The following is a 12,855-nucleotide window of genomic DNA, read 5'->3' as shown; positions in this document are numbered from 1 at the left end:
CTTTTGTAATCCTCTCATGCCAGTATTCCTGCAGCCGCACTAGACTTATTTGATTACATGCTCGCCTTGGATCCTAGTAAGCGCTGCACTGCAGAGCAGGCTCTTCAGTGTGAGTTCCTACGGGATGTGGAACCCTCAAAAATGCCTCCACCAGAGTAAGTAACTTTTTACCATATGCAAAATGTGGACAATTTTAATAATATCTGTATGTAACTATCAAGCTATTCTGTGGTTAGTCAAGGCAAAAGAAAAAGAATAAATCAAATAGAATAGCAGTAGTACATATAATTTGCACATCAAATGTTCAGCTAAACATCAGACCGGCAAAATCAGCTTTCCTGTAGCTAATTTTATTAATATAGTTCAACTCTTATAAAAAAAGTCACTGCTGCTGTTATTGTAGTACTGCTTCTATCAATATTACTTACTGTAGCTAAAATCTTGAGTGCTATGCTAAGCATTTCTCATGTAGTACATTAATCTTTATAATCTTAGGAAGTGGGTATTATTATCACCATTTTACAGAGATGCAAACAGGTTCAGAGAGGTTAAGAAACTTGCCCAAGAATACAAATCTAGTAAAGGATGAAGCCAGCTATCAAATTTGAGTTAGTTCTATAACAAAAAGAGGTTCTGAAATACTCCTTAGCAGACTATACAATAGAAAATTCTTATCACTGAGTGAAAGAATATTAGTATCAAAAGCCTGTATAGAATGAGTTTACTGTCTGTTGTGGGGGTTGGGAGGCAGGAAATGCATAGAGTTTGGGAGTCAGAATGGCTGAGTTCTTGACTCTTTCACTCCTTTGTGGTTCCTGTAATTTCTCTAGGATTGATTTGGGGAAGGGGATAAACCAGTTCATTTCATTCTCCTTGATAGAACCTGGAAAGTTTGTAGAAACTTTGTTAGTAATTTTGAAAATGATGATGAGTGTCATAAAAGCAAACCTGTTCCTATAATAACAAAGTGGGTCCATGTAATAACAGTTAGCATATTGTGAATGAACAAACATGGGCTTTGGAGTTCAAATCCTGACTCTTCCACTTAATTAATGAAACTGGTCTTACTACAGTTCTGTGAGATCTATCATTCTTGGCTTTAGATTTTTATTGAACTGTATATGCATAGCCTTTGTGAGATGTTTTTAAAGGCAGAAAGGATCTATCATCTGACACGCTGAGGAACCTGAATCACTCACTGTTGAATTGTTTCATTGTTTTTATTTTATTTTTTTTTGCTTATAGTATTATGTCAGCTGTCTTGAAATTTTGGCTTTAGTACCCCTATTAACTTTTGATTTTGAAGTTTTCAACTCTATACAGAAAAATAGAATAATACAATGAGCCTTCATATATCTTTCATCTAGATTCAACACTTAACTGATATTTGGACATATTTATCACTTTTTATCTTTTTTCCTAAATTATTTGATTATTGTGGAAATAACATTTCACATTCACCATGTTATGTGTAAGAACTAGGACTTTATTCTGTATAACTACAAAATCATTATGAAACACAGGAAATTTAACATTTAAATATCTAATAGTTTATATTCAAATTTCTCTAGTGCCCCAATAATTGCCTTTATACTCTGTTTTTTGTTTGTTTTGCTTTGGTGTGGTTGTTTGGGTGAAGAATTTATTCCAGGCTCACACATTTCATTTAGTTGTCATGTCTCTTCAGTCTCCAGGGAAGACTTTTATGACATTGACATTTTTGATGAGGTAGCTATTTTGTAAAGCATTCTACAGTCTGGCTTTAATTACTTCCTCACGATCAGAACTAGTGTAACCAGTAATTGGAGTATATTTTTGTTTTTTTTCTTTTTTAGCAAGAATACTCCTTAGGGTGATGATATGTATTTCCTGCTGTATCACATCAAGAGGAATATAATGTAATTTTTCTCCCATTATTGGTAGTACTAAATTGATACCTTGGTTTAAGTGGTCCACACAAAAAAATTCTGGTAAAACTGGATTGAGCACATTTTAAACTGCCATCTAAACTTTTAAAATCATGGGTTTAAATAGCTGCAAAAGATATAAGCTTCAGTGTGTAATTGTAGACACTGTTAAATACAGCAGTTACCTTGTAAATGTATCTAGTGGAGTCAAAATGCCTTAGCATTTGATAATTAATCAATATTCACTTAGAAATGTATGAACAGGCTTTTTAACAATTGTTCATCATTGGGTTTTTGTGTGTGTGTATGAACTTACGTTGCTTCTGCAGGTTTTTAATGTATTTATGCTTGAAAATATTTTATTGATGACCCTGTTGTACTTCTTTAAAACAGGTATATGTATATATGAGTGGGAATTTAATTTAAACATTTCCTCTGACTACAAAGCATTTTCTTCTTAATCAGTAGTGCATATTTTAGTTAAAAAAAAAAAGAAACTAATAGTAGATTTTATCAGAGATGCAACCTTAATGAAATAGACTTGAGATTTTTTTCAAGTGATTTGCATATCTATTAATTAATGTTACATATTCTAGAATGAGATGTAGTTCCGCATTAATGGTAATTTAAAAAATTTTGTAAGTACTCTTTAAAAATAAGCATTTGCGACTGGATGGAGTTTTGTCATATTTAAGTCACTTGAGTTTTTTGAACTTTTTACATATTATGTCCCCAAGATCACAGTGCTCTGTCATCAAAAATTATTTTAATGACCTTTCAGATGTCAACTTAAGATTCTTTCTCTAATTTTCTTGACAGCAGAGAATTAGAAACCACATGACTTTCAAAAGATTGCTTAACCAGTCACTAATCATTTACTTTTTTTTCAAATTTTGAGAGAATAAACCAAAGAACTTTACCAATATTTATTACATGACTTCTTATGCTTTTTACTTTTTATTTGCACTTAGGAAGTCAACATGTAATTTCAGTGCTACTTAACCAATTAATACTTTTGTTAAATTGTATTTCTTATTACATATTAAAAATATATGCTTTTGTCAGAATCTTGAAACTGTAGGTACATCCCATTTGATTTATGGAAAATATTTGCCACATAACCTAATAGGAAACTCTGTTCATACTGTCAAACACATAGCCTAAATTGATTTAATTTCTGTCAGAACACACTGGACTATGTTTTTCCATTAAAAATAAACATGTTAGTACACATTTTGGTGAACATTCTATTCAACCAGTAATAAATTATGGGATTTATCGTTGTTAGGTACATCACTAAAGCAGTCAGGTTGAAATTATGATGATATTGATCTAATATTTAAATAAAAGGCTATATAAATAGTATAACACATCTCTATTATTTTCTTATGGTAATGTAGTTAAAATTGTAAAATGTGAAGGTGAGAACTATAAAGAAAGGCATTGGTATTCCTTTGGGAAATAGCGTATGTATTAAACTCTTGTTAACAGCTTTTTAGGAATAATCAAATGAGTACGGTATTAAAAATAAATTTCATTAATTTTACTAGATATCCTGTCAAAACTTTTTAAATGTATTTAATGAAATAGTGCACTTTGCTAAAAAGTGGATTAGGCTAGCAGCTAGTCTATAATTTTATTTTTCCTTAAAAGCAAGTAAAAGGCTTTAAACAATTCATAAGATAAATATGATCACCTCTAAATGGAATAAATATTTTGTGATATAATTAAATACAAAATACTTTGAAACTACCTTTCTGAATGATGAAACATGAATATAATGCTTGCTGTGTGAAAGGCACTGTCCAGGTGCTTACATATGTTAACATACATTTACTTCTACTCCACAAGGTAGATTGTTTTCTTAACTCCGTTTTTAAAGATAAGGAAAGTGAGGCACAGAGGTCAAGTTACTTGCCTATGAGACACAGTAAGTAAGTGCCTGAGCCTGTATTTGAACGTTTAGAAAAGAGCACATTAAAAATTTGGTTGTCCTGGAAACATTCCCAGTACATCTGATAGCATCACTAACCTATTACTATTTGTTGGGCAATGTTTATCTTTCCTGATTTGTTGAGATCATCCATAACAGATCTCTTACCTTTAAATTGTGAAAGGGAACAAAATCCCTTTATAGTGGGTTTCTTTGCTTTATTCTTATGGGACTCTTCCACAAGAGCAATGCATTCTCTGAACATCAGCATGGAAAAAAATAAAATCACTCTAGCCTCCTTAGTACAATACAGCAGTATGTCTGAATTCAGAATAACCCCAACAGTGGCTAAGGTTACATACCTTATAACACACGTACGTACAGACACACACACACACACACACACACAATTACAAATACAGAAAGGAAAGTCTTTGGCAGGTTTATGATGCCTTAAAGCTTCCCAATATCAATATTTCAAATTGTCCCTTTGTTTGTTACTCCAGGAGGTTTTTACACGCTGAGGCAATGCATCATAGTAAGATGACTGAGAGGTATGCCTTTGTTTTGTTTTTGGACCTCAGGTGCATAGAGTTGGTTTAATCATAATTCTTGTGTCACTCATCATTGGTCCATGCATGGCTCTCTTTTATTCTTTTAGTCACTTAGTTATTTTAAATGATGTTAATAAGCAGCCATGAACTTACCGAATAAAAGCTCGAACCTTGACAATAACTTACTTTACTCATATCGTATCCTCTCCGCCCATGACCTATCCCCCTTGCCTTCCTCCACTGGAGGCAACCATCATCCCTGTTTTCTTTTGTATATACCTTTTTGTTGCCATCTAAATGTACTCATAAAAAGTTATATTCTACAATTTTAGTTGCTTTTAATTTTATGAAAGTGTCATGCTGTTTGTAATCTTTTGGGAATGACTTTTTTTTTTAACTTAATATTATATTGCTTATCGACAATACTGTTGCATATGCCTTTATTTTATAACATGAGATAAAACTGTGAAAGAGGACGTGTGAAAGAACTTTCTGAACATGCAGGCCCTTCTCAAAGATGAGTTTTAGGAAAGCGGACACATGAGTATGGAACTTTTAGAACAATTTCAGGTGTACTCCATCAGAAACTATTCTTGTATCCCTAGAGGTAAACATATCCAGGTTGAAGACTAGGTTGGGGCTGCTTAAGGGAATTTATAGATATTCTGGGCAAGTTTATTAACCTTTCCAAGCCTCAATTTTCTTATCTTTAAAATAGATATCATAGTAACTTCCCATTGGATTTTTTATTAGGGTAAGAAGAAAATATTCATAAATCAAATATTTGTGTCTTTTTTAAGCAAAAGTTATTCTTCAGTGTTGTGAATTCTGTGAAATTACACAAAAAATTGTTTCAGAATTGTGGATAACTTTGATAGTTGCTAGTTATTCAAAACTCTCAATGATAAGTATAAGTGATAAGCCTGGATTATAGTCTGTTTTTGAAACTCCTCTTGAGCATCAGTTTAATTCTAGAGCATTTGATTATAGAAGCAAATAAGAAAATACCAAAAAGTAAAAAGCTTGTACTAGAAAGTTTTTCACAGACATTATGTCCTAGCCTCTGCTACTTTTTAATTCTGTCTATTTTCTGCAAGTGGCATATTTTTCACCTTTTTTTCATGTCCTATTCAGTGTATGATGTACAGTGTGAGAATTGGCTTTAAAAGATTGCACCAAAGATAATAGTAACCTACTTTCATGAACATTTACTCTTTATTCATAGTTTCAATAAGTTATTATTCATTGATTATACAGAAGCCACAGAAAAACAGTTTGTCTGTATAGGTTTTACCTATACAGACACGTGAATGATTTGTGTTGAAGGAGTTTATAAGACCTGTGTGTGAAATCTTCCAAGAAAACTTGCAGGGGAGTGGGGGTGGCAGCTTTGGTGCTGTATATTAGCATTTCGCTATATATTTGCTGTATATTAGCAAACGCTAAGTATTAGCATTTTGTTGTTGTTGTTAAGAGATGCCATTGACGAACAATTTAATACTTTTCCCCCCCCAGCCTTCCATTATGGCAAGACTGTCATGAGTTATGGAGTAAAAAGCGAAGACGACAGAAGCAGATGGGCATGACTGATGATGTTTCCACAATTAAAGCCCCCAGAAAGGACTTGTCTCTGGGCCTGGATGACAGCAGAACTAGCACTCCTCAGAGTGTGCTGCCGTCTTCACAGCTGAAATCTCAGGGCAACTCGAATGCAGCACCTGGTCAGTAGTACTTCATGGGTTGGTTTGCTTCACATTGTTTTGTGGTTGCCATTAACTATATTGCTGTAGTGTTAAAGCTCTTGTGGCTAAAAGTTGAGCACTGAATTTGACATTTCCTTATTATTTGATTATGCTAGTACGGATGTTTCACTGCTATAGCAACATAATATTAAGCAAGATAAGATTAATAATAATCTCAAGGTAGGATTAATTTATAAGCTGTATCAAATTACATATGATTAGTGATTGGTCAGATTTCTCTACTTTTTCCCTTGGTGCAAGAGTCAGTAGATCTTTTACTAACACTGTTTTTTGAGGCTCTGTGTTCAGTATCTGTGGATGCTTCTAAGGAGGAAGAAGAAGGATACAAGAAAACAGCCAGAAATCATACTAAAAGCTCTTTCATACTGTTTATAATGTTCTCAGGTCACTTTTAAAATATTTCCCACTCTATTACAGAATCTCAAATACTGGAATCTGACATTGTGTCCAAAATGATTTGAAGTATGATAAAGAAGGGTATCTTGAGGAAATTTTTTCCTCTGATTCAGTCTGTTACAAGAGTAAGCTTTTTTATGAGAAACCAGTCTCTTCAGTGTTGTTATAAGTGTTTTTTCTCTTTTAGTTAACAATTAAAAAAAAAAAGAATCCACTCCCTCATTTTGCCTCAAGAATCCAGAAAAATTTCACTTTAATTTTTTTTATGAAGACAGATATGATAAGAAATAAATACATTGTGTGTGGTGTTTTATTAAACATGAAAAATAGCCCTAAACTTATTAAGAGATGAGTAAATATTGGCCAATGAGTTACTTGATTAAAACAGATCTGTGGATCAGATTGAACTTCTGGTGGTTAATTATGAATGTAGAGTAGACTAGCTGAGAAAGCTTGAGGAAGAATACTTTAATACTTTCTCATGTAATCTACAAGCTTAGACTTGACCTTGGTCAGACTACATACATAAAGTATTAATGTTACTTTCAAAATGAAAATGAATTACTTGTTTTTCAGAATATTCTTCAGAGTTTCTTGAAATAGTGAATTCCCCTTGTACATGAAAATACTTAATATTCGTAGCTTAGGAGAAAACACCTTTGTTGTACAAAGTGAGGGCTATCTATATCAAGTTCAATATCATTTCTCTTCATGTTTAAAATAGTAAAACTTGGAGAAAGACAAAAGAGAAGCAGCAGAAGTTTTCTTGGTTTGTGTTTGTGTCACTTGTTTTATATACCATCTACTTCTAAAAAAAGCTTTGAGATGATTATAAGTAATTTGGATGGTGGTCACTTGTCCCAGGTAACAGTTGTCATATTCCTTAAGAAAAATACTAGGTCTTTATTTCTACTTCTCTTCATAGAACTGATGTCCTTATTCCACTGGCAAGCCTAGTGGAATAGAAGATGGTTATTGCACTCTATTTTAGCTGATTAAAAATGAAATCTGGGCTCATTTTGTATTATTTTTTAGCTCTACATGTTTACAACTCTGTTAATGGTAGAGTTTTTTTTTTTCTTTCTTCTCTATTCAAACTGTTGCTATTATTCTAGTTTTTTTGAAATAGGAATGAATCTTCTTAGCTCTGTTTTTTTTTATATCATCAGTAACTGTCATGAACTAAAAATGTCCCTTCTGTAGATGAGATACCATAGTTAAAGGGTACTCTGAGCTCACATGGAGACTACATCTGCTAATAGAGAAATGAAAGGGAAAATGAGGAAAACTGGCTCTTATGGGGTAGCAAATAAGCACACTTCCTTACTAATACCTGCAGATCATAAGAACTTGCAAGAATTTGTTTTCAATTAATCTAAAAAAATACTAAGAAATAATAAATATCTAGAATATGTAAAGAGAATATATTAAAAATAGAATTAATCATCATTTTTTCATCTTAGAATTCTATTAGTCTGTCATCTGTGGTTATAGAAATTGCTTATCAGTATCTGTATTATCACTTAATGTATATAGTATTACATACAGGGCCTTTGTGTTATGTATGACTCAGGTAAGTTTGCATAGGAACCTATATAAACCATCACAGGTCTAAATAGAATAATTAGAAAAAGACAACCTATTTTATAGGTGATGAGTTAATGCCATGTTATATGTAAATGGGCTTCCCTGATGTCTCAGTGGGTAAAGAATCTGCCTGCAGTGCAGGAGATGCAGGAGATATGGGTTTGATCCCTAGGTAGGGAAGATCCCCTGGAGTCAGAAGTGGCAACTCACTCCAGTATTCTTGCCTGAAAAATCCTATGGACAGAGGAACCCAGTGGGCAGCAGTCCAAAGGGTTGCAAAAAGTTGGACACGACCGAGTGACTAAGCACACACATATATATGTACATGAGCTCCTAATTTACCGAGAAGGCTTAACTTTAAATAAAAGCATTTGAATAAAAGACATTATATCAGACAGTCTATAAAATCCAGTTTGAATTTACTACAAAGATAAGGTTAGGTTCTTAAAAAAGAAACATTATTTTAGATGAGCAGTATAGAAAATGGCTAAAAGTTCAGACTCTGGAATCAGAATATCTGGGTTCAAATCTCATTTCTGCCACTTAAAGAGTTTGTGACCTTAAGCAAGTTATGTAGTCTCTCTGGATGCCAGTTTCTTCTTCAGTTTTGTTTTTTGTTTTTTTTTTTTAAAAGTGGGGCCAGTAATTAAGCATGCCTTATACGGTTGTTGTGAGGAATAAAGGATATGCTCAGAAAGTAACCTGAAATTGTAGCTGTCATCATCACAGTGCCCATTCACAGGTGCGGTTTCCTGGTCATGTCTATAGTATGGGCTTCTAATGCTGGTCTTGATTTTCCGTTTGAAGTATTTACCCTTAAAGATAATTTATTCAAAATGGGCTGCAGTTCTTTTTCTTTTTTGTTTTAACTTATGTGCACTTAACATCTTAAATGTACATGAAATTGAACTAGAATAAGATTCCCTTTTCACAATATTTCTTAAACACTGCCCCACGCATATACATTTTAATATGGTAGTACAGAGGCATTTTGTGGGGAGGGGGAGCTGTGAATTATGGCAATTCTAACCAATACAAATTTTGTTTTAGTAAAAACAGGCCCTGGACAGCAGTTAAACCACAGTGAATTGGCAATTCTGCTAAACCTACTACAGTCTAAAACAAGTGTTAATATGGCTGATTTTGTCCAAGTGTTGAACATTAAGGTAAACTCTGAGACTCAGCAGCAGCTAAATAAAATAAACCTTCCTGCTGGAATTTTGGCAACAGGTGAAAAACAGACAGATCCATCACCACCACAACAGGAGTCTTCGAAACCACTGGGAGGAATTCAGCCTTCTTCTCAGAACATGCAGCCTAAAGTGGAGCCTGATGCGGCCCAGGCGGCTGTGCAGAGCGCATTTGCGGTTCTGTTGACTCAGTTAATAAAGGCTCAGCAGTCAAAGCAGAAAGACGTGCTGCTGGAAGAGAGGGAAAATGGATCGGGACACGAAGCACCATTACAGCTCCGGCCACCTCCAGAGCCTAGCACGCCGGCGTCGGGTGAGTGTGCAGACAGCAGACCACGGACCTGGCTGCTCTTACGCTCTTTTCTTGCTGTTGATGATTATCTGCAATATGTATTGTTTAGCTTTGCTAGCTGATGTCCTGAAAATGCTCGGGTTACTGCTTATAGGTTGGTTTCTTAGTCTGTATACTCCTAGGAATTGATTCTTTAATTGTGAGTAGCAGAACTCATATGAATGCTGTAGATGTTTCTCATGTAATCTGTGCTAAAAAAGTAATCTTTTTATAACTGGATGATTGACCAGAGCAGAAACTTTACATATATAGTAGCTTTTGTTCAAGCCATAGATAGGTACATTTGAGATGACTTTTAAAAATCAAATACAATAAAATTTTTCTGTCAGCATAAACTCAAATGAATGTTAGCACTTAAATACACCTTTTAATTTTTCATTTGACTTTTGGGTGGTTTTTGTTTGTTTGAGTTTTTGGTTGGTTGGTTTGTATTTTTGCCAGAGATGGAACTTCTTATGCCATTTAGGAAACATTGAGTATTTTGAAAATTTTGTTTTCCATGGTAACTTTCAACTCTCTTTTTTGCTTTATTTCACTTAGGGCAAGATGACCTGATCCAGCACCAAGATATGAGGCTATTGGAGCTCACACCAGAACCAGACCGGCCTCGTATTCTGCCTCCCGATCAGCGACCTCCTGAACCTCCCGAACCACCGCCAGTCACTGAAGAAGATCTAGATTACCGGACAGAAAACCAGCATGTACCCACCACTAGTTCTTCGTTAACTGACCCTCATGCCGGAGTAAAAGCAGCCCTGTTACAGCTCCTTGCTCAGCATCAGCCCCAGGATGACCCCAAAAGAGAAAGTGGTATTGATTACCAAGCAGGAGATACTTATGTACCTTCTTCAGACTACAAGGACAATTTTGGATCCTCTTCTTTCTCTTCTGCTCCTTATGTTAGCAATGACGGTCTTGGAAGCGCCTCTGCTCCACCCTTGGAACGACGTAGCTTCATGGGAAACTCAGATATTCAGTCCTTGGATAACTACAGTACTACTTCATCTCATTCTGGTGGTCCACCTCAGCCTTCTGCCTTTTCCGAGTCATTTCCCAGTTCGGTAGCTGGATACGGAGACATGTACCTCAATACAGGTCCCATGTTGTTTAGTGGAGACAAGGACCATAGATTTGAATATAGCCATGGCCCCATCGCCGTGCTGGCAAACAGCAGTGACCCTTCCACAGGGCCAGAGAGTACTCATCCTTTGCCAGCAAAGATGCACAACTATAACTATGGTGGTAACTTACAGGAAAACCCAGGCGGCCATGGCCTCATGCATGGACAGACCTGGACTTCTCCTGCCCAAGGACCTGGGTATTCACAAGGATACAGGGGACACATTAGCACATCAGCTGGCAGAGGTCGAGGCAGAGGGTTACCATACTGAGTATCTGTTTTTCCTCAGGCACATCATTTTTATCTGGAAAGACTTTTCTAGCTGCAATTTAAAGCAGCAATCCAAGAGACTTGAATAATATTAATTCAACAACAGCTTTATTTTTATGTGGAAAAGGGTCTTGCATACAATAGTTAAAAAAAAAAAGACAAAAAAAAACACCTTTGCTTAAATTCATGCTGTTCTAAAACCTAGATCTATTGATTGTACATCTTCACAAATTCTAGTTAATGATTTTATTTTGTATTCTTGCAGTTTTAAGTGGATGCTAATCTTAGGGACATAAAAGTCTTTTATGGCCCTCTTGCAGATCTTCTGAACTATGCACATTTGTGCTTTTTTGTAAGTTTGGACCAACTTTTATGTAACAACCACCCAGCCCCTCCCCCCTCCAGTTTTACAACAATCAGAAAGGGCACTGATTTATTTGGTATTTTTCTTTTTACAAAGCTACCTTTAGTCAAAGGTCACTGTCAGTCTTTGCACCTGCTTTCAGTGTTATTGTGAAAGGTGTACTTTGTGCTCATTTCAGAAAATAAAACACAACCTTTCTCTTGATGCAACAGTTTTATATAAAAAAAAATGGTCAATGTTATTTTTGTTTTATTTTGCAGATTATCATAGCCTAGCAAAATGCATTCAAATGAAATAGTGGGTTTTATATGAAAAATATGGGTGGGGTGGGGAGGGTAAGTAAGTGCCTTAACAGGTAAGCTTAAGGTCTGAAAAAGTAGTTAACCTTTACACCCATTTGTCTTCTAAAGGGAATCAATGTATTGAAGAGGCAGAGGGCTCTCAAGTGTCCAGGGGCTGCCTGTTCAGTTCCTGTTAGGTCCATTCTCTGTACCTGTCACACTTTCTCCTTTGGGCTGTGTTACTTTCCAACACCACCTTCTCTTGACAGGGGAGTGAGAGCAGAGAATAAAAGTCCAGCTCCCATCAGCACCTTCTGTTACTTCTGAGAAAAAGTTCTAAAAAGCTTTGTCATTTAAATGGTGGAAAGTAATAGCTAAATGAACATTTAGCTAAAGGAGCATTTTAGAGTATCATTTTCTTTCACGCTGCCACATTGTCCCTATTTCCTTTTGTCATGGGTAACTGGAGGGCAATAGCAAAGAAATGAGGCTTAATAACAATTTGCATAATTCAGTTAATGTTCATGGGGGGAGGGGTGGCAAACACCACTTTTTAAATTATATAATTGCCATTCAACACAAAGTTAACTCGGTTCACTTTACTGGTTAACTAGAAACATTGCCTAGATTGAATTTATTAAAGTAAAGAGAAAAAGTAGTGCAAAAAAACCCTCTTATTCTCTCTCTCACTTTCTGTAAGGTTTACTACAACATCTGCCACACCTAGAGTAACTTTATTTTAGTTCATTTTAGAGTGATGGACTAACCCTTACTTAAGCTGTAATGGTGTCAAGTCTTTTTGTGCACACTCAAACACATGTACCATTATAGTAATCCTAGAAAGGAACCAAAGGTAAATAACCAGTGTTTCCATTAGCACTAAATGCCAATTAACCATTTTGTTTTTTAGTCGTTCTCCTGGTAACTTATTTTTTGATTGGAATCTTAAATTGGAACAACTGTTATTGAATGAATATTGCTCCAGTTCTAAAGTCAGTCTTTTAATCTTGTGCCCTCTATCTGACTTGTGAACGTTCATTTCAAAACAGTATATGGAAAGCATTATAGTTTGGTGACAATAGGATTACCATTTTACTGCTATAAAATGAGTTGATGTCAGTTGACCATTTTATCTTTT

The 12,855-nt window shown here is 35.0% G+C and overlaps 1 protein-coding gene across 2 annotated transcripts in view; it reads left to right on the top strand.

Annotated features, from left to right (window-relative positions):
* CDK13 (cyclin dependent kinase 13) overlaps positions 1-11,650 on the top strand; it is a 129,320-nt gene extending 117,670 nt beyond the window's left edge. The window contains exons 11-14 of one of the 2 annotated variants that reach the window (XM_052638340.1): positions 24-155; positions 5,910-6,115; positions 9,371-9,643; positions 10,223-11,650. In XM_052638340.1, coding sequence (XP_052494300.1) covers positions 24-155; positions 5,910-6,115; positions 9,371-9,643; positions 10,223-11,073 — 1,462 coding nt within the window. In that variant the 3' untranslated portion in view covers positions 11,074-11,650. Of the gene's footprint in view, positions 1-23; positions 156-5,909; positions 6,116-9,190; positions 9,644-10,222 lie in introns of both variants that reach the window. The other variant, XM_052638339.1, reaches the window with a different exon arrangement.
* The last annotated feature ends 1,205 nt before the right edge of the window (positions 11,651-12,855 follow it).

Source organism: Budorcas taxicolor, chromosome 4 (assembly GCF_023091745.1).
Source record: "Budorcas taxicolor isolate Tak-1 chromosome 4, Takin1.1, whole genome shotgun sequence".
NCBI classification, from domain to species: domain Eukaryota; kingdom Metazoa; phylum Chordata; class Mammalia; order Artiodactyla; family Bovidae; genus Budorcas; species Budorcas taxicolor.
The sequence above is the reverse complement of the archived record's forward strand: the minus strand, read 5'-3'. Positions and strand labels throughout refer to the sequence as shown.